We start from the raw sequence: 24,895 nt of genomic DNA on the forward strand, positions 1-24,895 counted from the left end.
TTGTCAGTTTTGTAGATATTCTCAAATAACAAAGTATTTTTGTTGTTGTTGTTGTTGTTGTTTTTTCGCGAGATGGAGTCTTGCACTGTCGCCCAGGCTGGAGTGCAGTGGCGTGATCTCAGCTCACTGCAACCTCTGCCTCCCGGGTTCAAGTAATTCTCCTGCCTCAGCCTCCTGAGTAGCTGGGATTACCACCATGGCCAGCTAATTTTCGTATTTTAGTAGAGATGGGGTTTCACCATGTTGGCCAGGGTGGTCTTGAACTCCTGACCTCAAGTGAGCTGCCTGCCTCGGCCTCCCAGAGTGCTGGGATTAGACATGAGCCACCGTGTCCAGTGTGTTTTCTTTTTAAGACAGGTGTCGGCCAGGCGCGGTGGCTCAAGCCTGTAATCCCAGCACTTTGGGAGGCCGAGACGGGAGGATCACGAGGTCAGAAGATCGAGACCATCCTGGCTAATACGGTGAAACCCCGTCTCTACCGGGCGAGGTGGCGGGCGCCTGTAGTCCCAGCTACTCGGGAGGCTGAGGCAGGAGAATGGCGTAAACCCGGGAGGCGGAGCTTGCAGTGAGCTGAGATCCGGCCACTGCACTCCAGCCCGGGCGACAGAGCGAGACTCTGTCTCAAAAAAAAAAAAAAAAAAAAAAAAGACAGGTGTCACTCTGTTGGCCAGGGTGGTATGCAGTGGCACAATGACAGCTCACTGCAACCTTGACCATCTGGGCTTAAGCGATTCTCCTGCCTCAGCATCCCGTGTAGCTGGGACCACAGGCACATGCCACCATGCCCAGCTGTTTTAAAAATTTTTTGTAGAGACAAGGTCTCACTTTGTTGCCCAGGCTGGTCTTGAACTCCTGAGCTCAAGCAATCCTCCCGCTTCAGTTTTCTAAAGTGTAGGGATTACAGACGTGAGCCATCATGTCTGGCCAGAGTTTGTTGTTGTTTGTTTGCTTAGTGACTATTCTGAACTAATTTTGTAAGGCCTGTGTTCTTTGCCATGTGTGGCCTATAAAGTTCTCCTGGGTTAGCTTAATTGTTAGCTAATGTTTGGACAGAGATTTCTGTAAATACTTGGAACCAATAAACTTCCCAATCTTTGATGTGATACATGTCTTACTTTTTCCTGTTCCACTCCCTACCAAAGCTCAGTTTGGCTACTGAATTTATTTTTATAAGCACAGGCCATTCAGTCCTTCCTACTTGTCCACTTGCCTTGTTGCCTGTCCCTGCAACTAGGATCACTGGCTACCGGGGCTCTGAGTTGGGCTCTGCCCATCCCTTGGGATGCCACACTGATTTTTGGGGGTTGGATGTCAACCATATCCGAACTGCTTGGTTGTGGTGATTTGTTTGTTCAGGCCTAGTGGGCATCAGATATTTGATGACCTGAATACTGCATGGAGAGAATGGCCACAGAAACACCTAGAGCATTTCTTAACCTGATGGTGGGTATGCTGGGGTAAGTCCCATGGACACTATGGGGATTCTTTCGCCATTGTCCCTAGGTACTCCCATGAGTGAGTAGGAGGTCATTGTGCCCACCTGGCTGGGGTTATGACCTGCTGGGGCTCACAGGGAGTCAGTGTGGGGGTTAGTACTAGGAGTGAGTGCCTCTTCTTTTCTTTTCTGGACCCCCAGAATCCATGGGCATGAACTTCTGGGCAGTGTGACAGGTGTGTGCTGAGATTATGATACAGCAAAGCAGAACAGTCTTGTCTCCAATTAAGAATTAGAGAATCTCAGTGCTCTGGCAGATAGGAGATTTTCCTCCATTTTTGTGATGTGATTTTGAAGAAACCCCCCTTTTTCTTTCTTTCCTGAGTCTGTTTGAGTATCTCCAGAATTGAGCACCTCACCCTTTTCATTTCCACATAGTGTGACCCATGTTGGATAGAGGTTTTAGACTTTTCTTTCCTGTGTTCATCTCAGATCTTCCTCCCTTTGCTTCTATTCACTGGTTCCAGTTTTGTTCTTGGATGTTTCTTAGGAGCCCTTCAATGCCTGCCCTTTGCTTAGGGATAGGTGGGATATTCTTTGATGGGGGGAACTTCTGCTGAGACCAGTAGGTGAGAAAAATTTCCAGGTGACTACATCCTGGATGATTATCGTCTTTCTGGCTAAGTGGTTCATTCATTCTAGGCTCCAAACATCTCCAAGTTTCCTGGGAAGAGCAGCTAATTTAGGGTAGCTCACTCTGGCTCCTGCTTGCCATACTTGGGTGGGGAGGATAGCACTACATGTCCCAAAAGCTGTGGTTTATTGTTGGTAGTAGGGCGACTGGCCAAGCGATCCTCAGTGGGTGTGTGATGAAAATCCTTCATGCCCAGAGCCTACATATTCAGGACTGACAAGCGTCCTGTCATTCCTCTGCAGGAGCTGATCGACCTCAAGATGATTCAGTGCAAGAGAGTTGTCAATGGTGAGTACAGATCTGGCTTCAGACTGATGCATGTGCCCTGCTGGGCTCAAGCAGCACTGCCACTGCCCTTGCCTGGGGTGAAAGTGTCTTGCCTGGCTTCATTGAGTAATTTTGTAGATCAGATGCTCCCTTGAGAGCAGTCACTGATCTCCAGAGGCCATGACAAAAAGCCTGATGTGAAACGGGCTAAGAGTGCCTTTCACTCACAGGCTTGCTGGCATAGAAATCACCATGTATCATAGCATAGGAGGAACTCTAGGAGCTTTGGAGTCAGGATGGCTTTAGCATTGGCCCTGGCTTGGCCACTTGCTAGGTGTGTGACCTTGGGCAGGCCATATGACCTCTGTCTGCCTCAGTTACTTTATCTGTAAAATGAAATCATAGTCTTTGCTTTACTGAAATCATAGGGTTGGAGTGAGGACCAAATAAGATAAGGTACATGTAAGTGCTGTGGACACCCTGTGCTCTGTGCAAATATGATTGTGATAAATTGTAGTTTTGCTGATACTTTATTGATGAGGCTGATTCTGCTTTGATTAGAGTTGTGGTGTATTCCTTGAGGTTTTTGATACATGTGTATATGCTCGTGGAATCCTTTTTTTTTTTTTTTTTTGAGATGGGATCTCCCTCTATGGCCTAGGCTGGAGTGCAATGGCACAGTCTTGGTTCACTGCAACCTCTGCCTCCCAGGTTCAAGCAATTCTCCTGCCTCAGCCTCCCAAGTTGCTGGGATTACAGAGGCACGCCACCACACCCAGCTAATTTTTTTTTTTTTTTTTTTTTTTTTTTTTTTTTTTTTTTGAGACGGAGTCTTGCTCTGTCGCCCAGGCTGGAGTGCAGTGGCGCGATCTCGGCTCACTGCAAGCTCCGCCTCCCGGGTTCACGCCATTCTCCTGCCTCAGCCTCCTGAGTAGCTGGGACTACAGGCGCCCGCCACCGCGCCCGGCTAATTTTTTGTATTTTTAGTAGAGACGGGGTTTCACCGTGGTCTCGATCTCCTGACCTTGTGATCCGCCCGCCTCGGCCTCCCAAAGTGCTGGGATTACAGGCGTGAGCCACCGCGCCCGGCCTAATTTTTGTATTTTTAGTAGAGAAGGGGTTTCACCATGGTGGCCAGTCTGGTCTTGAACTCCTGACCTCATGATCCACCTGCCTTGGCCTCCCAAAGTGCTGGGATTACAGGTGTGAGCTGCCACACTTGGCTGAATTGTTTTAAATGTATATATTTTTTTCTGTGTGATAAAAAATTCAATATTACAGATCTGTATAACCTAGAAAATGAAAATCCTCCATAATCCTCTACCTAAAGAGGTAATCAGAAAGAGAAATAATGTATGTTTTTCTATACATATAGTAAATAATGTGTGTGTACAAAATATGACATGTTTATCCCTCTTCTAGGTCAAAGATAAGGAGAAAAAAATGTATCTGTATCTATATCTATATCATCTATCTCTCCACCCCATGAGATCATACAACACATGTTGTTTTGCCATTTGCTTATCTACTAGGTCATTTGCCCATGTCAGTACCTAGGGGCAACTATGACAGAATTGATCTTACCAGAGCCTTAACAGGGGTTCCCAGTGTTTTGCTGTTATAAACAGAGTTGCATCATAAACACACAAAGATTTTGTGGTTCTTCTCTCACACATCTTACTGCCAGTCATGAGCTGTCTCTGTCAGTGATACTTTGATTACCTCTCTCAACATGTCACGCCTTTACCCCACCCTAAAAACCTTCTCATCTGTTTAGTGCTGGGATGATAATAACACCGTCCATGTATGGAAATGCTTTAAGTGCGTCAAAGATCTCATTTATTTCTAAAGACAGGCTTTGAGGTAGGCATATTCTCCCATCTGCCATGTTCAGTCTTTTTCATGTCTAGTGATCTTTGAAAGGTAATAATGTTCGCAACTATTTGTGGAGCTTCTTTAGGAAGCTGACAGATAAAATACAGTTGCTTCTCATTATGCACAGTTGTTGTTTCTGTAAAGTTGCTTTAAACATCAGATGAGCAGATACTGAACCACTGACCCTGGGGGAAACAAAGGTTTAGGTTTGTGCAAACCTCTGGTCATACTTTCATCAACTCGTCAGTCCATAACTTTTGTTATGTGTTTCTTTGTTTTTGTTTGGTTTCTTTTTTGTGACCAGGTCTCACTCTATTGCCCTGGCTGGAGTGTAGTGGTGTGAGCATAGATCACCGCAGCCTCAAACTCCTGGGCTCAAATGATCATCCTGCCTCAGCCTTCCAAGTAGCTAGGACTTCAGGTGCACACCTTCATGCCCAGCCAATTTTTAAATTTTTTGTAGAGATGGGGTTCTTGCTGTGTTCCCCAGCTGGTCTCAAACTCCTGGCCTCAAGTGATCCCCCTGCCTCAGCCTCCCAAAATACTGGGATTACAGGACTGAGCCATCACACCAGCCATGTGTTTCTGTTTAAAGGCATATTATTTAATATATACCATTGATTCGCTAACATTGAACTCCCTAACATGGGTAATTGTGCTATAATTTCAGGCCTAAACAAAGCTTATTCAAGATGTATATTTTCTCCGTAAGGCCCATGACAGTTTTCTTGTGCTTAGGAACATTAGACAGCATTTCAGCAGTATGGTTGGGACCATTTTATTTTATTTTTTTTGAGATGCAGTCTCACTCTGTAGTCCAAACTAGAGTGCAGTGGCGCGATCTTGGCTCACTGCAACTCCGCCTTCCCAGCTCAAGAGATACTTGTGCCTCAGCCTTCCAAGTAATTGGGACTACAGGTATGCACCACCACACCCAGCTAATTTTTTGTGTGTGTGTTTCAGTAGAGACTGAGTTTTACCATGTTGCCCAGGGTGGTTTCGAACTCCCTGACCTCAGGTAACCCACCTGCCTTGGCCTACCAAAGTGCTGGGATTACAGGTGTGAGCCACCACACCTGGCCACTTGGGACCATTTTAAACAGTGAGATCACCAACAAAAAGCATAAACATGCAGAAATGTGGCATGAAATATACCACAAAAGGGCCACTTGTTGACAGTATGAGAGCTGAAGGGAGAAGACAGAGCATCACCTTGTTTGACCTCAGCTGGGAACATGCACAACGGGCAACTCAAAACTTTCACCACTCTGTTCCTGTCGTTGGATGACCATGAAAACATCACAAGTATTGATTTTGGGGTCACGAATAAATGTTAGCAAATAGGCACATTTGCAAATATGCAACTATGAATAGTATAGGAGACTGATTGTTATATAGTAACCTTCCACTAGCAGCACCTGTCTCACTGTAAGTAAATAGTAAATTTGCTGAACTTCAGAGTGATGTTTTCTGGGAAAATTTGGGCCAAAACTGAAACAGACAAACATTTTTTTTTTTGAGACAGAGCTTCCCTCTGTTGCTCAGGCTGGAGTGCAGTGGCACAATCTCAGCTCACTGCAACCTCTGCCTCCCAGGTTCAAGCGATTCTCCTGCCTCAGCCTCTTGAGTAGCTGGTATTACAGGCACCCTCCACCATGCCCAGCAATTTTTTGTATTTTTAGTAGAGATGGGGTTTTGCCATGTTGGCTAGGCTGGTCTTGAACTCCTAACCTCACGTGATCCACCTGCCTTGGCCTCCCAAAGTGCTGGGATTACAGGCGTGAGCTACTGCTACGTATGTACATTTTGTTTCAACTTTTTTTTTTCCCCCAAGACGGAGTCTTGCTCTGTCCCCCAGGCTGGAGTGCAATGGCGCAATCTTGGCTCACTGCAGCCTCTGCCTCCCGGGTTCAAGATTCTCCTGCCTCAGCCTTCCGAGTAGCTGGGATTACAGGCACGCCCTACCACGTCCGGCTTATTTTTGTATTCTTAGTAGAGACGGGGTTTCACCATGTTGGCCAGGCTGGTCTCAAACTCTTGACCTCATGATCTGCCCGCCTCGGCCTCCCAAAGTGCTGGGATTACAGGTGTGAGCCACCATAGCCGGCCCTGTTTTAACATTTTAAACACAGCAAAATGTTAACCACCATTCGGAAAAAGTGCATTAAACACAAACATGCAGTTGAACAAGTAATTGCAAAACGAACAACCATCACCCAGGTCAGGAAATAGACCATTGTCATCATCACAGACGCCTCCCATGTGCATAGTTATTTTTGGTAAGAATGGTATACATTTAGGATCTCTTTCCCCTCCAAGCTTATACTCTGGCCGTGTTTTCTTCCAGGACTTAGGCTAGGGTTGAATTTGCATCTTCATTGAGTGACGCTATGTGTTTGTGTTTTCTTGCAGAGGTGCTCAGCACAGTGGACTTTGTCGCCCCTGATGATCGAGTTGTCTTCCGCACCTGTGAAAGAGAGCAGAACAGGGTGGTCTTCCAGATGGTGAGAGATGCCATCGCTGCATACCCTCCCGAGTCTCACCATCCCCTGGGATTTCCCAACTCATGCCCTGTGCCAGGCCAGTGTTGAATACCTGGGGTACATTGCACAACGATGGCTTCCTGAAGATCCGCTTTAATGTTTTCCAAAGAGCCAGTCATGAGTAATTACACTATTGGAGACGGTTTATGGAAATCAAACTATCACAGTCATGTATGCCTCTAGTCTCAAATTTAATTTACTTACTTGTAGGAATTGTCTGTTTGGCATGATTTCTCTATTGTTTTAATCCCTAGCATTGATTACTCAGATCATAGTCTTTGTTTTTATGTAGTGTATATATATTTCTCATAGAAAGAAATTAGGATTTTTCAAGAGTAGTTAAGATTTGTATTTGAGTTGTGATGACTCTATGGTGCTCTTCTGTCACTTTGGGAATTTCTTGGTACTTTTTCAGAAACATCCTGAATGATGTTTAGGTTTCTAAAAAATTGATAATAGTGGGTAACCATGTGATAAAGCAAATCTAGCAAAATGTTAATTGTAGAATCTAAATGGTGAGTGTTTGAATGGTCACTATAAAATGTTTTCAAGTTTTTTATATGTTTGGGTGTAATCATAGTATTGATAACATTTTCTCAACCTTCCAAGTCCACCTTTTTCTGCTGGCAGCAAGCTAGTCTAGTGGGCTGGCTGTTTAAGAGAAAGCCAGCCTGACTCTGTTATTGGTGTGTGGGGTGTGTGTGTGTATGTGTGTGCTGCATGGGTGTGTTTGTCAGTGCATGTGTATCTGTATCAGGGCAGTGGTTGATGCAGCCTCTTGTGTTCCCAGGGGACTTCAGACGCAGAGCGAGCCCTTGCTGTGGCCAGGCTTGTGTAAGTTCTTCCTCCGTCTTTAGCACTGCCTTTGCCTCTCCTTTGAGCTGTGAGGGTTTAATGTCCTGGTGACTTTGGAGTTGACCCACCCTTCTGCCTCCTAGCCCATTACGTTCTATTTCCAGGTTAATAGTGTCTGGTTTCCGGCCAGGCACGGTGACTCATGCCTGTAATCCCAGCACTTTGGGAGGCCAAGGCAGGTGGATCATGAGGTCAAGAGATCAAGACCATCCTGGCCAACATGGTGAAACCCTGTCTCTACTAAAATTACAAAAATTAGCCGGGTGTGGTGGTACACACCTGTAGTCCCAGTTGCTCACGAGGCTGAGGCAGGAGAATCTCTTGAACCTGGGAGGCAGAGGTTGCAGTGAGTTGAGATTGCACCACTGCACTCCAGCCTGGTGACAGAGCAAGACTCCGTCTTAAAAAAAAAAAAGAGTGTCTGGTTTCCTTCTGTTTGTGGCATCCAAGGGCTGGCCTGGAACTCATGTGTACCCTCAGTGCCCTAGATCTCAGAGACCCTCTATGCGTATTGTGGGGAGCTGTATTTTTGTAGTTATTCATGAAACTCCCTTTCCAGGGACCCCAATGACTATGAGTCCTAAAGCTTTAAGTATCAAAGTATAGGTAAGACATATTGCTTCCTGAATTAACAAAGACAGGAAGCCTGGGGAACACAGGCAGACCTCATCTCTACAGAAAAGGTGGTGCATGCCAGTGGTCCCAGCTACTTGGAAGGCTGACGTGCAAGGATCACTTGGGCCCAGGCTGCAGTGAGCCTCCATTGCGCCACTGGACTCCAGCCTAGGGAACAGAGTGAGACCCTGTCTCAAAAACAAAAACAAAGGCAGGAGAGTGCGCTATAGTTTGTGATAGGTTTTGAAGTTAAGACAGATCTGGTTTGGAATTCTGATTTTGCTACTTGTTAACTGTGTGACCTGAGATAAGTTACTTAACCTTAATGAGAACCTAGTTTTCTCACCTATAAAATAGTGCTACCAACCTCTGACATAGGGAAAGGTAAATGAAGTAATGTATGTAAATGTCTTTGCAGCATGTGGTACATAATGAGATCTTAGTAAGTGTTAGCTATTGTTATCATTACAAAGAGAGTGAGAGGGAACTCAGGCAGTTATTGCTGCTGATCACGGACTATTAACATGTATTAATATTTAGGTTGATGCAAAAGTAATTGCGGTTTTTGCCATTACTTTCAGTGGAAAAAAACACAATTACTTTTGCACCAACCTAATACATACCAGACAGTGCTAGAACTTCCACCAGAAGCTGTCGTCTGGGAAAGGGCTCTTAGGCTCATGTCACTTTTCTGTATTGACAAATGACTTTTACTATTTCAGCCAAGTTCAGTGTGCCCATCTGAGTTATCTGATACAACTCCAAAGTAGCAAAGTCCTCTGCATCTAGCCCTTTGTAAATGTGTGCACACGTTATATCTTTTCTCTGGATTTCTGCTCAGATGAGGCAGGTGCACATTTTAGGGATGGATTTCTTTCCCATTTTTTAGCTTCTGTCATTGGGGGTTGGTGTGTTTCATAGGGTCAGGGACAGGGTAAGAGGTTCATGAGCACAGGCCCATCCATGCCTTTAATTTTACCTTCTTTGCTCTAATTCAATATTTATTACCTTTACTCCTTCATCCTTTTCCAGAGAAAATGATGTGGCTGGCATTGACGTCAACATGGGCTGTCCAAAAGAATATTCCACCAAGGTAAACTGGTTTCTTTATACTCCTAATGTGGGATGTATATTGTAGGATATAAATGTACAATATAGGATGTACATGTACATGTAAATGTAGGATGCAGATTAAGAGGCTAACAAGACATAATTAAGTATAGTACCTAACTCTGGATTGGATTCTGTACTAGATGGGGGAAATGCTCAAAAAGATATTGTTAGATGAACTGACAAAATTAGAATAGGGACCATAGTATATTAGCTAAATATGCTGTATCAATGTAAACTTATGAAGATGACTCTTCTGTGGTTATGTAACAGACTATCCCTATTCTTAGAGAATACATGCTGAAATATTTAGGAGTAAGGGGCTATGATATATGTAACTTACCCTCGAATGGTTTATACATATACACACACACTCATATATCACCCACACACATATATAGATTCATAGATTATATATATTTTATATTATATATAAATAATATATATTATATATGTTATATATTATATATTACATAATATATACGTATATTACATATGATATATATGTATTCCACATATAGTAATACATATATAATATGTAATATATAATTATATATTACATATATAAATATATGTAATTATGTGTGTGTGTGTGTATACATATATATATAGAGAGAGAACTCATGCCCAAGTAATAAAACAATGCAAATGTACGGAGAAAAATAGAGTGGACAAGGCTGTGTCTTTTCATGAATAAAACTGAGACACATATCCCAGAAAGCCCAGAGAAGGATTATAAAGAAAAAAAGGGCTTTCCAACTTGGACCCGGCAGAATGGCTCCCGCAAAGAAGGGTGCCGAGAAGAAAAAGGGCCGTTCTGCCATCAACGAGGTGGTGACCCGAGAATACACCATCAACATTCACAAGTGCATCCATGGAGTGGGCTTCAAGAAGCGTGCCCCTCGGGCACTCAAAGAGATTCGGAAATTTGCCATGAAGGAGATGGGAACTCCAGATGTGTGCATTGATACCAGGCTCAACAAAGCTGTCTGGGCCAAAGGAATAAGGAATGTCCCATACCGAATCCGTGTGCGGCTGTCCAGAAAACGTAATGAGGATGAAGATTCACCAAATAAGCTCTATACTTTGGTTACCTATGTACCTGTTACCACTTTCAAAAATCTGCAGACAGTCAATGTGGATGAGAACTAATCGCTGATCATCAAATACATCAAATAAAGTTATAAAATTGAAAAAAAAAAAAAAGAAAACAAGGGAAAACAACTGAGACATACATTTAAAAAAAAGAGAGGAGGCTGGGAGTGGTGGCTCACACATGTAATCCTAGCACTTTGGGAGGCTGATGCAGGAGGATCACTTGATCTCAGGAGATTGAGATGAGCCTGGGCAACAGAGTAAGACACTGTCTTTATAAAAATTCTTAAAAGTTAAAAAAAAAAAAGGCCAGGCCTGGTGGCTCATGCCTGTAATCCCAGCACTTTGGGAGGCTGAGGCGGGCAGATCACCTGAGGTCAGGAGTTTGAGACCAGCCTGACCAACATGGTGAAACCCCATGTGTACTAAAATTACAAGCCATTAGCTGGGCGTGGTGGTGTGTGCCTGTAATCCCAGCTACTTGGGAGGCTGAGGCATGAGAATCGCTTGAACCTGGGAGACAGAGGTTGCAGTGAGCCGAGATCATGCCACTGCACTGCAGCCTGGGTGACAAGAGCAAAACTCTGTCTTAAAAAAAAAAAAAAAAAAAAAAAAAGCGGATACAGTGCAAATGTTCCCATTGTCATATCAGAAGAAATCAGACTATGGTAGCCCAGAGAAGGGAGTGGAAAGACAGCCTTTAAACTTGGAGTTTTATAGGGAAATGTGGTCCTTGGGCTGAGATTTGGGACCCTGTAATCAGAGGGTGTGATATAAGCAGGGCCTGGGGATGAATATGAAGTAGACACAGGGAGGCGTGAGTAGCTCGATTTGACCAGAGGTTTGTCGAGTGGAAGATGATGAAGAAGAAGCGGAGTGCAGGATTGAAAACCTTGGTTGGTAAAAGATCAGCTGGACTTGGACTTTAGGTATCTTTGGTCTTTTTTTTTTTTTTTTTTTTGAGATGGAGTCTCACTCTTGTCGTGTAGGCTGGAGTGCAGTGGTGTGATCTCGTCTCACTGCAACCTCCGTCTCCTGGGTTCACGCCATTCTCCTGCCTCAGCTTCCTGAGTAGCTGGGACTATAGGTGCCCGCCACTATGCCCGACTAATTTTTTTTGTAATTTTAGTAAAGATGGGGTTTTGCCATGTTGGCCAGGCTGGTCTCGAACGCCTGACCTCGTGATCCACCTGCCTTGACCTCCCACAGTGTAGGGATTACAGGTGTGAGCCACTGCGCCCGGCGGTTTTGCTCTTTTCTGATTACTTCTTTGTGTTCCTAAAGTATGTGAGGAGCAGCGTTAAAATGATTTGGAGGCAGGGTATGGTGGTATATACCATTTATATAAGGAGGATAGGGGATGATTATATATATTTATTAGTTTATTCAGGGAAGATTTTTGGAGACACACAGAAGAAACTAGTAACATTGGTTTCCTCTGGGGAAGGAAACTTAAGTTGTTTTTTTTTTTTTTTTTTTTGAGACAGAGTCTCGCTCTGTCGCCCAGGCTGGAGTGCAGTGGCACAATCTCGGCTCACTGCAAGCTCCGCTCCGCCTCCCGGGTTCACGCCATTCTCCTGCCTCAGCTTCCCAAGTAGCTGGGACTACAGGCACACGCCACCACGACTGGCTAATTTTTTATAATTTTAGTAGAGATGGGGTTTCACCATGTTAGCCAGGATGGTCTCGAACTCCTGACCTCATGATCCACCCGCCTCAGCCTCCCAAAGTGCTGGGATTACAGACATGAGCCACCGCGCCCGGCCGAAACTTAAGTTTTTATTTGGTTGTGCATAGATAGTAAATTCCCATTACAGGGGTGCTACTGAAAATAATTAACTGGCACAACACTGGCACTGATCAGTCAGAAGAGATACCAATCAGTATGCCACACATGTACATACTAGCTGAATATCTGCTTTGTTCTCATGGTTCAAAAATTGAAGCCAGATAAAAAGTATAGATTGAGGTTGGGTGCGATGGCTCATGTCTGTAATCCCAGCACTTTGGGAGGCTGAGGTGGGCAGATCACCTGAGGTCAGGAGTTCAAGACCAGGCTGGCCAAAAGGGTGAAACCCCATGTCTACCAAAAAATATAAAAATTAGCCAGGTGTGGTGGCACACACCTGTAGTCCCAGCTACTTGAGAGGCTGAGGCAGGAGAATCACATGAACCCCAGAGGCGGAGGTCGCAGTGAGCCAAGATCATGCCACTGCACTCCACTCTGGGCCACAGAGTGAGACCCTGTATCCAAAAAAAAAAAGTATAGATTGAAACGTTTCTCATTCTTTAGGGAGGGAGACTTCTTACTTGTTACCCATTTGAATCTCTCAAATTTTGAATGTTTTACCTATTCAAAAAAGCAAGTAAGTTAAATAGAAAGGAAGGAAGGAAGGAAATTCCGTTGTTGAGAAGGCTATTATTGTGGAAGGGGCAGTGAAACTGAATTCTAGATCCTGTGATTCTATAAGGAAGGGCTGGATATATGTGAGTAAAAGGACAGATGGAGCCAGGGGGAGTGCTGGGGCTTCCTCTAGGCCTTCAAGGTTTCTTTTATGACCAGTGTAGTCCAGGCTTGGTAGATTTTCCAGCCTACCCCTTTTTCTCTAAAATCCAGGCTCAGCCTGGCCGAGTCTGTGGTGGTTTAATGTTCTCTCTGATTCCAGTTTGTCATCCTTAAGCATGAAATTGAAGTGTAATAACCGAACTTACACCTTCTGAGCATTTTCTGTGAGCATTAGTATGTAATATTTACACTGGCAGCATATATTTATTGGAATTTTTTTTTTTTTTTTTTGCCTTCATCTCGCTCTTAATGGATTCAGATTTTTAAAGATCCCCGTCCTCCATTATTAAAGTAATTAATACCATTGTCTAGAAGTTGGAAAATATATACAAGTACAGAAAAGAGTGGGAAAATCACCAGTAACTCACCATAAAGAGCAACCACCATTACTATTATTAAGATTCAAGCGGTTGTGTGGGTTGGTGGCTTCCATTTCCTGAGGCTTTTGTTAGAGTTGGGTATGGGTCTGGGCTGGGACATTGTTGCTGGCAGAAGAGAAGGGCCTAGACAAGGTTCGTAAGTTGTGTGCACCTTAGTAGCTTTGCTGGTGGTGTTGATGCCTATGCAAGCATTGGGTATGATAGGAAGAAGGCGCATTTGATCTTATTTCAAAGGAAGGATGATTCATTGTTTTTTTTTTTTTTTTTTTTTTTTTTGAGACGGAGTCTCGCTGTGTCACCGAGGCTGGAGTGCAGTGGCGCGATCTCGGCTCACTGCAAGCTCCGCCTCCCGGGTTTACGCCATTCTCCTGCCTCAGCCTCCGAGTAGCTGGGACTACAAGTGCCCGCCACCACGCCTGGCTAGTTTTTTGTATTTTTAGTAGAGACGGGGTTTCACCATGTTAGCCAGGATGGTCTCGATCTCCTGACCTCGTGATCCACCCGCCTCGGCCTCCCAAAGTGCTGGGATTACAGGCTTGAGCCACCGCGCCCGGCCTGATTGTTTTTTAAGGGCTTGGAAGATGGTGGGATTTAGTTTATTAAGACACTGAGATGTGGGTTAGGGAATGGGCAGTCTTGAAAAATAAGTTTTATGGCCGGGCGTGGTGGCTCACGCCTGTAATCCCAGCACTTTGGGAGGCCGAGGTGGGCGGATCACAAGGTCAGGAGATCGAGACCATGGTGAAACCCCGTCTCTACTAAAAATAGAAAAAATTAGCCGGGCGCAGGGGCGGGCGCCTGTAGTCCCAGATACTCGGGAGGCTGAGGCAGGAGAATGGCGTGAACCCGGGAGGCGGAGCTTGCAGTGAGCCGAGATTGCGCCACTGCACTCCAGCCTGGGCGACAGAGCGAGACTCCGTCTCAAAAAAAAAGAAAAAAAGAAAAAAAAAAGAAAAATAAGTTTTATATAGCCCATTTCTAGATAGATTTGTGGGTTTTACCAAGGGGATCAGAACGATGACTTTTTTTTGTTTGAGATGGGGTCTTGCTCTGTCACCCAGGCTGGGGTACAGTGGCGCAATCTCGGCTCACTGCGACCTCTGCCTCCTGGGTTCAAGCAATTCTTCTGCCTCAGCCTCCTGAATAGCTGGGACTACAGGCGCACACCACCATGCTCAGCTGATTTTTGTATTTTTGGTAGAGACAGGGTCTCACCATGTTGGCCAGGCTGGTTTCGAACTCCTGACCTCAGGTGATCCACCTGACTCAGCTTCCCAAAGTGCTCAGATTATAGGTGTGAGCCACCACGCCCAGCCTATAAATTTTAAAAGTCATCACTCTGGTCCGGCCAGCCTGGTCAACATGGTGAAACCCTCTCTCTACTAAAAATATATTAAAAAATTAGCCAGGTATGGTGGTGCATGCCTGCAGTCCTGGCTACTTAGGAGGCTGAGGCAGAAGAATCACTTGAACCAGGGAGGTGGAGGTTGCAGTGAGCTGAGATTGCACCACTGCACTCCAGCCTGGGTGACAAAGCGAGACTCTTGTCTAAAAAAAAAAAAAAAAAAAAAAAAAAAAATTATCACACTTCAGTCCCAGATGTTGTGGGCACAGATACTGCTGCCCTCCTACTTGTTTAAAAGAAGTGACGGTTGCCAGTGGGCCTTGGTCCCCTGGAGGTGAGTGTCGAGGTGATGCCCAGTTGCCAGACCCCATCCCATGGAGAGGGCCATACTGTCTCCCAGCTGTAAGAAGACCTTTTGTGTGTTTCTCCTTAGGGAGGAATGGGAGCTGCTCTGCTGTCAGACCCTGACAAGATTGAGAAGGTAAGTCCTCCACAGGTGAAAGCAGGGGTCCTCAAACACAGCTCCAAACTAGAGTTGTCTAGAATGCCTCCTTCCACTAATACCAGATTTACTGATGTCCACCCAGTTTCTCTCCCTGAGGCCTAGCAATTTCCAAAAAATCTTCCCAGTGATTTTGACATGCAGCCAAGTTTGGGAACCCTTGAGCCAGCCTACAGCAGCTTTGAAGTTCCTAAAAAGCCCAGAGCTAGAGACATGTCAACAAAGGGCCAGGGGTCCTGAGGACTCATAGAGAACCTCTTCTGTATTGCCTGTCTCCCTTCTGGGAAGGTCTTGAGAGCAGAGGCCAGGCCACCTGTGGCGAGGACAAGCTCAGTGGCCATATGTGTTTGTATGTGTGTGGGTGGATTGGCCTCTCCCAGGGCACTTGAGGAGAGCAGCAGTGGGTCCCCTGTGTCCTGAAAGAGTCTACCCCAGCCCTTGGAGAGCAGCCCAGGCCAGGGTTAGGGGAGGCAAGCTGAAGTTAGTCTCTCTCTGTTCCCCTTTCTTTGGTGATTCTGTAGGCTACCTTAATGAGGCCCTGGGGACAGGTTGGCATTTACTACCTGGCATTGTGAGCTGCCAGGGTATGTGGCAATGACATTCTCTGCCACACCATCTGTATCCTTTGTGTTCCTCTCCCAGTCTGCCAGCCCTTTCCTTTTAGCTCCTTTGTTTTCCTTTTCATTCTCTATCACTACTTCCGTGTCTGGGCTTTAAGCCTCATCCTGCTTCCTGGAGGCTAGAGCAACTTGGGACTCAGGCACCACCAATGAGAGCTGCCATCATTGCCAATGAGAGCTGCATGGTTGCTGTATCAGCAGCTCAACCCTGCATGTTCCTCCAGCCCCGCTGTCTCTGGGACATAGGAAGACCACTGTGCTTGCTGGATACGTGCCTTCTCATTTTCCCCATGTGCAGCCAGAGATACTCGATCTGTAGTGTACTCGTATAATGTGCCTTTCTTTTTTTTGAGACAGAGTCTTGCTCTGTCACCCAGGCTGGAGTGCAGTGGCACAGTCTCGGCTCACTGCAACCTCTGCCTCCAGGGTTCAAGTGATTCTTCTGCCTCAGCCTCCTCAGTAGGTGGGATTACAGGTGCCCGTCATGACGCCCGGCTAATTTTTGTATTTTTTAATAGAGATGGAGTTTCCTCATGTTGGTCATGCTGGTCTTGAGCTCCTGACCTCAGGTGATCCGCCCACCTCGGCCTCCCAAAGTGGTGGGATTACAGATGTGAGCCACTGTGCGCAGCCATAATGTGCCTTTCATTTGATTCTGAAAACCCTTGAAGTAGACAGGATTGGCATTTATCTCCGTTTGATCAAGGACAATAAACTAAAGCACAAAGAAAGAAAGTAATTTGCTTAAGATCATATAGTAAATAAGTGGCAGGCAGAGCCAGCTTGTGAGCCATAGTCTCTTCTGACTCCTAGTGTCAGCACCCTCTCCAGTAGCATCTCAGGTTCCAGGTGCCTGGGTATAGTTTGTAAGTGTCAGGTCAATAGGCACCTCAACTTGGAAATCTCCGGTTAGACACTTCTGTGCAGGGTGGAGTGGAAGGAGACATCTTGGATGTCAAATTGGTTTCCACACCTAGGAGAGAGGGCCCCAGCAGGGAGGATGTGGTTCACAACAAGAGCACACAGGCATTTTTGTTTTCCTCCAGCCTCCTGTTTTCTCAGACCCAGGCTGTTGGCTCTATCCTCTCTACTGCCCCTCTTTGAATGAGGCAGATTTCATCCATGAGGCAGCAGAGATACATTCAACTTCAGAAGCCTAGTTCATTCCACTACTTCTCTGATTGGGTACTTAGATGGGCCAGGTTGGACTGATAGATGGGGTTTGCCCCATCGTGGGGAGGTTGCAGGCTTCCACAACAAAGCCAGATGTGGCTTAGGTGTAGGGGCTGGATTCAGTTTGGGTCCAGACCATGCTGGCAAGCTGGGTGGCCTGGGTGAGAGCTTTGTGGGTCTTTCCAGGCTTGGTGTTTTAGGCCCATGGTTCCATCTGTGGGAGTGTCTTAAGACCACCTCTAGAAATTTTCTCAAAGATTCTTATTTGGGGTTATGAAAACCTTGGAAACACATAACATTGGTGGTTGTACAACATTGTGAATGTACTTAATGCCACTGAATTATACACTTAAAAATGTTGCCGGGTGCAGTGGCTCACGCCTATAATCCCAGCACTTTGGGAGGCCGAGGCAGGTGGATCACCTGAGGTTGGGAGTTCAAGACCAGCCTGACCAACATGGAGAAACCCCGTCTCTACTAAAAATACAAAAAATTAGCCAGGGTGGCGGCGCATGCCTGTAATCCCAGCTACTCGGGAGGCCGAGGCAGGAGAATCGCTTGAACCCGGGAGGCAGAGGTTGCGGTGAGCCAAGATCATGCCATTGCACTCCACCTGGGCAAAAAGAGCAAAACTCTGCCTCAAAAAAAAAAAAAAAAAGTTTAAGATGGCAAATTTCATGTTATATATATTTTACCCCAGTTATAAATAAAGGATGCTATCCGTTGAGAATTCTGCAGACCCTTGGGGTGAGTAGGGGTGGAGAGTGGGATATCAATCTCTTTGAGAAAGCTTCTACCAGGTAACTCTGGATATGCTACCTGGATTAAGAACCTCAGTTTTATTTTATTTTTAAAAATATTTATTTATTTTGAGAGGGAGTCTCACTCTGTGGCCCAGGCTGGAGTGCAGTGGTGCAATCTCAGCTCACTGCAACTTCCACCTCCTGGGTTCAAGAGATTCTCCTGCCTCAGCCTCTGAGTAGCTGAGATTACAGGCGTGCACCACAATGCCTGGCTAATTTTTGTATTATTAGTAGGTACAGGGTTTCACCTTGTTGTTTAGGCTAGCCTGGAACTCCTAACCACAGGTGATCTGGCCTCCCAAAGTGCTGGGATTACAAGCATGCGCAGGGCATCCCCCTTGTGTACACTGCACTTGGGCCATGGCTGACAACTGGCAGGGCCAGGACTTGAGCTCAGGTCTCACTGCTTTCCAGGCCTATGCTTTCCTATCCTCATTTGCTGCCTCCCAGAAACCAGGGGAGCGAAGGAGCCTACTTTTCTTCAGTTGGCCAGTGAGTCTATTGAGGCAAGCCTTCTTGTAGGTAAATGTGTTGTTCCTCTGCTCAAATATGGACTTGTCTCTCGTTCTTTCTCCCCAAAGACTTGGATCTGGAGAGTTGGTGTCCAGGAGAGTTTCATGCTAGACCCTGGCCAGAAGACAATTTCTAGTTGCCATTTCCCCTCATTGTGACCCTTGCAAGTGGCTAGGGTTTTTGGTTACCTAATTTCCTTCCTAGCCCTTAACACACACATGAAATGCACAGAAATACTGAAAAAAGTACTGAGAGCTACTTGGATAGAATACAGCAAAAGGAAGCTCTACAAGACAGAGAATTGGATCAGACCAGGTGGTGTTGCTTAAATCACCAAATGTCAGAGGATTCTAAGTGAGCACTTGTAATGGAAACTTTCGGAGATGTTGCTTTGAGCATGAAAGATGGGACTAGAATGAGAATTTTTATTGTATTTCTTGATGAACCTGTCAGACCCCGACTTAAAAGGTCAGTGCCTGTTTAAGGCCTGCCAGGGTGACCCTAAGACCTCAGGCCCAGTCTGCCTCCTGGGACAGCACCTAGGGACTGTTCATTCCTGCCAGTCCCTGGCAGTTGGGCCAGCAGGTCCTGTCTTGCTCATGAACTGTCCACCTGTCTGTCAGTCCATCCAGCCTCTTGGTTAGATGTCTTCTGGCATGGCCTGCTTCATTCAGCCTGTCCCCTGAAAGGCCTCCACTACTGGTTTTTGCAACCTGGCTCTCTGCTGCCCCCGCCTGTCTAGAATCAAGACTGGCAGCAGCCACCTAGATATCCCCCTGCTCTGCTAGACAGACATCCAGTTCTTGGAAGAGGGTTCTTGGGTTCATCTTTCCTCCAGCTTGCCTGGCCTGAAATTTCTGATAACGGAAGAAGATAGCAATGACACAGACATGCAGTGTCATCTACACCTCTCTATCTCTGATTCTTGTGTGGTCTGGTCTTGCTACCTCCCTGTCACTTTCCTGCATGATGTCTTGATCTTTCTTTGAAATCTTTTGCAATTGCCATGTGGTAAGCACTTTTAAATATGTTGAGTACATTGTCTTTTCTTTGCCAGTTTAGGGGAGTATATCTGACTCCCCTAAAGAGGAATGCAGGCCCTTAAGAGCCTTCCTGTTCCCTCACCCTGCAAGTCCTGGAACAACACTCAGGGAACATTCTCTTCACCCAGGAAAGAAGCTGTTCCCCCCTCCCCACGCCCCCCCCCTTTTTTTAAAATACCAACAGGGATGGGCTAGGTGCAGTGACTCAAGCCTGTAATCCCAGGACTTTGGGAGGCTGAAGCAGGTAGATTGCTTGAGCTCAGGAGTTTGAGACCAGCCTGGCCAACATGGTGGTCCCAGCTACTATGGAGGCTGAGGTGGGAGGATTGCTTGAGCTAGGGAGGCAGAGGTTGCAGTGAGCCAAGATTGCACCACTGCACACTAGCTTGGGAAACAGAGCCAGACCCTGTCTCAAAACAAAACAAACAAACAAACAAACAAAAAGGGAACAGGGTCTTGCTGTGTTGCCCAGGGTGGTCTCGAACTCCTGGCTTCAAGCAGTCTTCCCACTTCAGCCTCTCAAAGTGTTGGGATTACAGGCATGAACCACCACACCCAGTTAGCTATGTGTTCTTTTTTTCTTACTTATTATTATTATTATTATTTTTAGCCACGTGTTCTTAACCAAGGCTAGGCTCAGAATGATACTGAGGATGGGGTGGAGTGTGTTGGGCAGAGCCTTTTGAAAACACACATTCCTAAGCCCTGCCCTTAGAGACTGATTCAGGAAATAACAGTGTGGAATTCAAGAGTTTGTATTTCTTCAGTTCTCCAGATAATTCTGGTATTTGTCCTGGCAGAGGCTCAGTGAGTTGCACACAGGTGTGCACGCATACCCGTTCACTCACTCATTCATTCAGCATATTTGACAAATATGTATATACCACTAGGTGCTAGGCAGGCGCTGGGGCTCCAGTGTAGAACAAAGGCAGGTCCCTTGCCTCGTGGAGCTTATTTGTGTATGTGTGTAACAGACACACACATGCATTCACACATACACAAACTGTTCATGCCACCAGAATGCACAGCCTATAGCGGAGTTAATTAGTTCAGGCAGTGTGGTGGTTTGTTCTAGAAGACATAGGTGCTCTTGTGTTTTCCTCTCTGCAGATCCTCAGCACTCTTGTTAAAGGGATACGCAGACCTGTGACCTGCAAGATTCGCATCCTGCCGTCGGTAAGGATGGTGTGTTACATTTGAAGGTCCATTCTCTCTGGTGATGTTGGATTTAGGTTTGTGAATGATTCTTGAGGTGCTAAATTAGGCTTGGAGGAGAGAGTGGAGCTGAGCCTACTTTAGGAGCCAGCAGCTGCTCCTTCTGGGGCTTCAGTAACCATCCTGTGTGGTCCTCTTCCTCAGCTAGAAGATACTCTGAGCCTTGTGAAGCGGATAGAGAGGACTGGCATTGCTGCCATCGCAGTTCATGGGAGGTGAGTGGTCACATTTCTAGTGACTGACTGGCAGGGAGGTCCTAACCCATATTAGTGATTCTTCCTTAATTGATCTGTCATCCCAAGTGACAATTTCTCTTTTACATATTCAGCCTATATCTGCCTAGCTCTTTGATATCCTATGAGTCTTGAGGGCAGGCAGACCCTGAATGAGCCTGCATTTGCCTTTGTTTCATTTATGGAGCACCTATTGAGGGTAGGTACTGAGGTTTAGAGATGCAGAGAGACTAAGAAAGGAGAAACGCCTCTACCATCAGGATGTGTAAATGCTAGAGATTGAGTGACTTGCTCAAAATCGTACCATGCAGCCAGTTCGTGGTGGAATTCTGACCCTCATGAGAAAATCTCATTTATTTCCTTCCTTCCCTCCTTCCTTCCTTCCTTCCTTCCTTCCTTCCTTCCTTCCTTCCTTCCTTCCTTCCTTCCTTCCCTCCTTCCCTCCCTCCCTCCCTCCCTCCCTCCCTCCTTCTCTCTTTCCTTCCTCTCCTTCCTCTCCTTCCTCCCCTCCCATCTCCTCCCCTCCCCCCTCTCCTCTCCTTTCCCCTCTTCTCCTCTCCTTCTATCTTTTTGCCATTCTGTCACCCAGGCTGGAGTGCAATAGCGCAGTCTTGGCTCACTGCAGTCTCCATCTCCCGGGTTCAAGTAATTCTCCTGCCTCAGCCTCCTGAGTAGCTAAGATTACAGGCATGCTCCACCATGCCCAGCTAATTTTTATATTTTTTAGTAGAGACGGGGTTTCACCACGTTGGCCGGGCTGGTTTCGAACTCCTGATCTCAGGTGATCCACCCACCTTGGCCTCCCAAAGTGCTGTGATTACAGGCATGAGCCTCTAGGCTCAGCCTTATTTTCTTTCTATTATATTGAGCAATGACTTCTCCCTTGAATAATCCCAGATAGATTGCTTTGTTTATTTGTTTTTCATTGTTGTTGTTGTTTTTTGAGACAGTCTTGTTCTGTTACCCAGGCTGGAGTGAAGTGGCACAATCATAGTTCACTGCAGCCTCAAACTCCTGGGCTCAAGTGATCCTCCCGTCTCAGCCTCCTGAGTGGCTGAAACTATAGGCACATGCCACCACACTTGGCTAATTTTATATTTTTTTGTTGTGACGGGATCTCCTTATGTTGCCCAGGCTGGTCTCAAACTCCTGGGCTTAAGTGATCCTCCTACCTCAGCCCCTCAAAGTGCGGGGATTACAGGCGTGAGCCACCACAACCAGCCTATTCTTTTAAAGTCTCTGCCTCTCTTGTCTGCATTTGTTGGACTGCCAGCTGTCACAATGACTAAACAATCCTTCTAGCTGTAGCTAATGTAATTGCTGAGAGCTGAGGTTCTGAAGGCCACCAGTGGCTTACAGTCACACTTGTTTTCTGTGTCCAGGATGTGCTGCTTTTGTACAGCATCTCAGGTCAGTAGACCTGGGCCAGGGGGACCTCTCTTCTCTGAGTGATGTTCCTTTGGGCTTGGGGTCTTATAGGAAGAGCTCAAGTTGTTGATTGTGCTCTTACAACATTTTCAGAGAAGAGAACCCAGAACTCCCGTCATACAAAGCAGAGCAAAGCACAGTTGCTTGGGTTGAAGCCAGGAGGGAGGAGTACACACTTGTATACATATGCTCTTTCCCAAGGCAGCAGGCTTTGGATTCAGACTCCCTGGTTTGAGATCTCGGCTCTGCTGCTTGATAACTGTATATCCTTGGGAAATCACTTAACCTTTCTGAGCACAACATTCCTTGTTTAGAAATTAAGATAATTTCTACTTTATAGGGTTGTCCCAAGGCTTTTATGAGATTGTGAATATAAATCCTTGGCACAGTGCGTGGCATGTAGTATTCTTTCTCTTTTTCTTTTGAGACAGAGTCTTGCTCTGTTGCCCAGGCTGGAGTACAGTGGCGCGATCTCAGCTCACTGCAACCTTCGCCTCCAGGATTCAAGCAATTTTCCTGCCTCAGCCTCTTGAGTAGCTGGGATTATAGGTGCCTGCCATCATGCCTGGGTATTTTTTTTTTAATTTAAATTTTTAGTAGAGATGGGGTTTCACCATGTTGGCCAGGCTAGTTTCAAACTCCTGACCTCAAGTGATTCATCCACCTTGGCCTCCCAAAGTGCAGGGATTACAGGCGTGAGCCACTGTGCCCAGCCAGTATTCTCTTAATAAAGGAAGCTATTATTTTTTACCAGTAGTTGGGAACACTCAGAAGACAGATTTGGGTGAGTTTGAAGAAGCCCTTTCTGACCATCAAAGTTGTTAAGATGGGCTAAAAGTGACTACTGGAGATGTTGGGAGACAGAGGTAGAGGCTAGGTTGACAAGGCCCTCTGAGGCCTGTGGCCCTTGACCCTTTTGTTGAAGAAGAGTATAGCAGAGGGGCCCAGGTATGGTGGCTAATGCCTAGAATCCCAGCACTTTAGGAGGCCAAGGCAGGTGGATCACATGAGGTCAGGAGTTCAAGACCAGCCTGACCAACATGGTGAAACCCCGTTTCTACTAAAAAATACACAAAATTAGCCAGGTATGGTAGCTCATGCCTGTAATCCCAGCTACTTGGGAGGCTGAGGCAGGAGAATTGCCTGAACTCAGGAAGTGGAGGTTGCACTGAGCTGAGGTTGCACCACTGCACTCCAACCTGGGCAACAAGAGCAAAACACTGTCTCAAAAAAAAAAAAAAAAAAGAACAAGAGTATAGCAGAGGGGACATACTCAGACAAGAGCTGGACAAGGGCTATCTGGTCGACCGTCTTCTCTGCTTTGTCTCTGAGCACAGCTCAGGTCAGACCTCACATCAGCAGCCCTAAAACTCATGCACAAGAACTTGCAGTTGACCTTGGAAGGAGGGGCCCCAGGTTGTGGTCCTGCCTCGCTTGTGCTGTGGTGTGACAACCATGGTCCGTGGCCTGCCCTGGGTGCGGGGCCTACCCTGTATCAGGTGCCTCTCCCTAGGATCAGCTCTGCAACTTGGCTTTGGCATTGGCAGCTGTGTGGGAGTGGCCAGTCTGAGCAGCAGCAGCTGTTCCCAGTCCCTTGGAGAGGGCAGGACTGGGACAGTAGGGGCAGCACTCTTATGGCCCTGTCCCTCATCTCTGGCAGAGGCAAAGGGAAGGTAGGGAAAAGCAACATGACCTTGGGAGCTGGTCCACCCACCTCGCCCCCCTGCAGCTAGGCTTCACCTGCAGGCCTCCAAGAGCTGGACTCAGCATGGATCTGTGCTGCCCCTGCCCCTCACAGTTCTTCTCCAGAGGGCAGGGAGAGCCATCCCCTGCCACCTGTCCTTGATGGCCACATGGCCACCTGACCTTCCTGAGGGTCAGTGGGGAGGACAGTAAGGTTTGACTGAGGTAATCCTGTGAGTGGTGATGTGGCTTTTGGTGCTCAGCCCTCAGCCCCATCTTTCTATCTCCAAGGAAGCGGGAGGAGCGACCTCAGCATCCTGTCAGCTGTGAAGTCATCAAAGCCATTGCTGATACCCTCTCCATTCCTGTCATAGCCAAGTAAGCCTCCTTTCTTCATCATGTACTCCGTGTCCCACAGAGCTAAGGGCTGGGGGTAGCCAGGCCCAGCCTTCCCTAGAGTGAAAAGTTTTAGGGGTGGCTTGGAAAGGGCAGGGCTTTCCACAAGACCCCAGACCCTGTTCCTTCTGCTGCCACCTGAGACCCTCCCCTCTGCATGCCTGTCTCTGGACTGAGGCTGCCGCCTGACTCCTGATGAAATGTATGGAGACAGAGCAGGGGGTCCTTGGAGCAGCAGGCTGCAGGGAGGGGAAAGTATGACCTAAGTGGGCCTCCTTCCCTCCTCTCGTGATCACCACGGTGTCTATTCCTCTTACCAGGGTTTTGACTTAGCCCTCAGTGAACATGTAAGTGGCCCATTCAGCTTGGGGGTTTTCCTGTAGTCCCAATAGCCCAGTTATGGACCCATGTCTCCAGATGTGGGCTGGCTGTAGCCACTGTTTTAGATTAGGGGCAAGGAAAGTAAATTTCCTAGATTACCTATTAAGTGCCAGGCACTTTACATG

The 24,895-nt window shown here is 46.6% G+C and overlaps 2 protein-coding genes across 13 annotated transcripts in view; both read left to right on the top strand.

The window, feature by feature from the left end:
- Window positions 1-24,895, top strand: part of LOC105491390 (dihydrouridine synthase 2) — a 66,976-nt gene that overhangs the window by 33,198 nt on the left and 8,883 nt on the right. For 11 of the 12 annotated variants that reach the window (XR_011616542.1, XM_011757759.2, XM_071084805.1 and 8 more), the window contains 8 exons: window positions 2,372-2,417; window positions 6,684-6,775; window positions 7,605-7,648; window positions 9,317-9,377; window positions 15,214-15,261; window positions 20,545-20,610; window positions 20,794-20,864; window positions 24,285-24,371. Coding sequence is in view for 11 of the 12 variants with exons in the window: in XM_011757759.2 (XP_011756061.1) it covers window positions 2,372-2,417; window positions 6,684-6,775; window positions 7,605-7,648; window positions 9,317-9,377; window positions 15,214-15,261; window positions 20,545-20,610; window positions 20,794-20,864; window positions 24,285-24,371 (515 nt within the window). In the remaining variant the exon portion in view is untranslated. Of the gene's footprint in view, window positions 1-1,356; window positions 1,444-2,371; window positions 2,418-6,683; window positions 6,776-7,604; window positions 7,649-9,316; window positions 9,378-15,213; window positions 15,262-20,544; window positions 20,611-20,793; window positions 20,865-24,284; window positions 24,372-24,895 lie in introns of all 12 variants that reach the window. The other variant, XM_071084810.1, reaches the window with a different exon arrangement.
- LOC139359899 (large ribosomal subunit protein eL31-like) lies at window positions 10,144-13,668 on the top strand. The gene has a single exon (XM_071084779.1). It carries the CDS (start codon window positions 10,169-10,171, stop codon window positions 10,544-10,546), a length of 378 nt encoding a protein of 125 aa, XP_070940880.1. The 5' UTR covers window positions 10,144-10,168; the 3' UTR covers window positions 10,547-13,668.

The sequence above is a fragment of the Macaca nemestrina genome, chromosome 18 (assembly GCF_043159975.1).
Source record: "Macaca nemestrina isolate mMacNem1 chromosome 18, mMacNem.hap1, whole genome shotgun sequence".
NCBI lineage: Eukaryota > Metazoa > Chordata > Mammalia > Primates > Cercopithecidae > Macaca > Macaca nemestrina.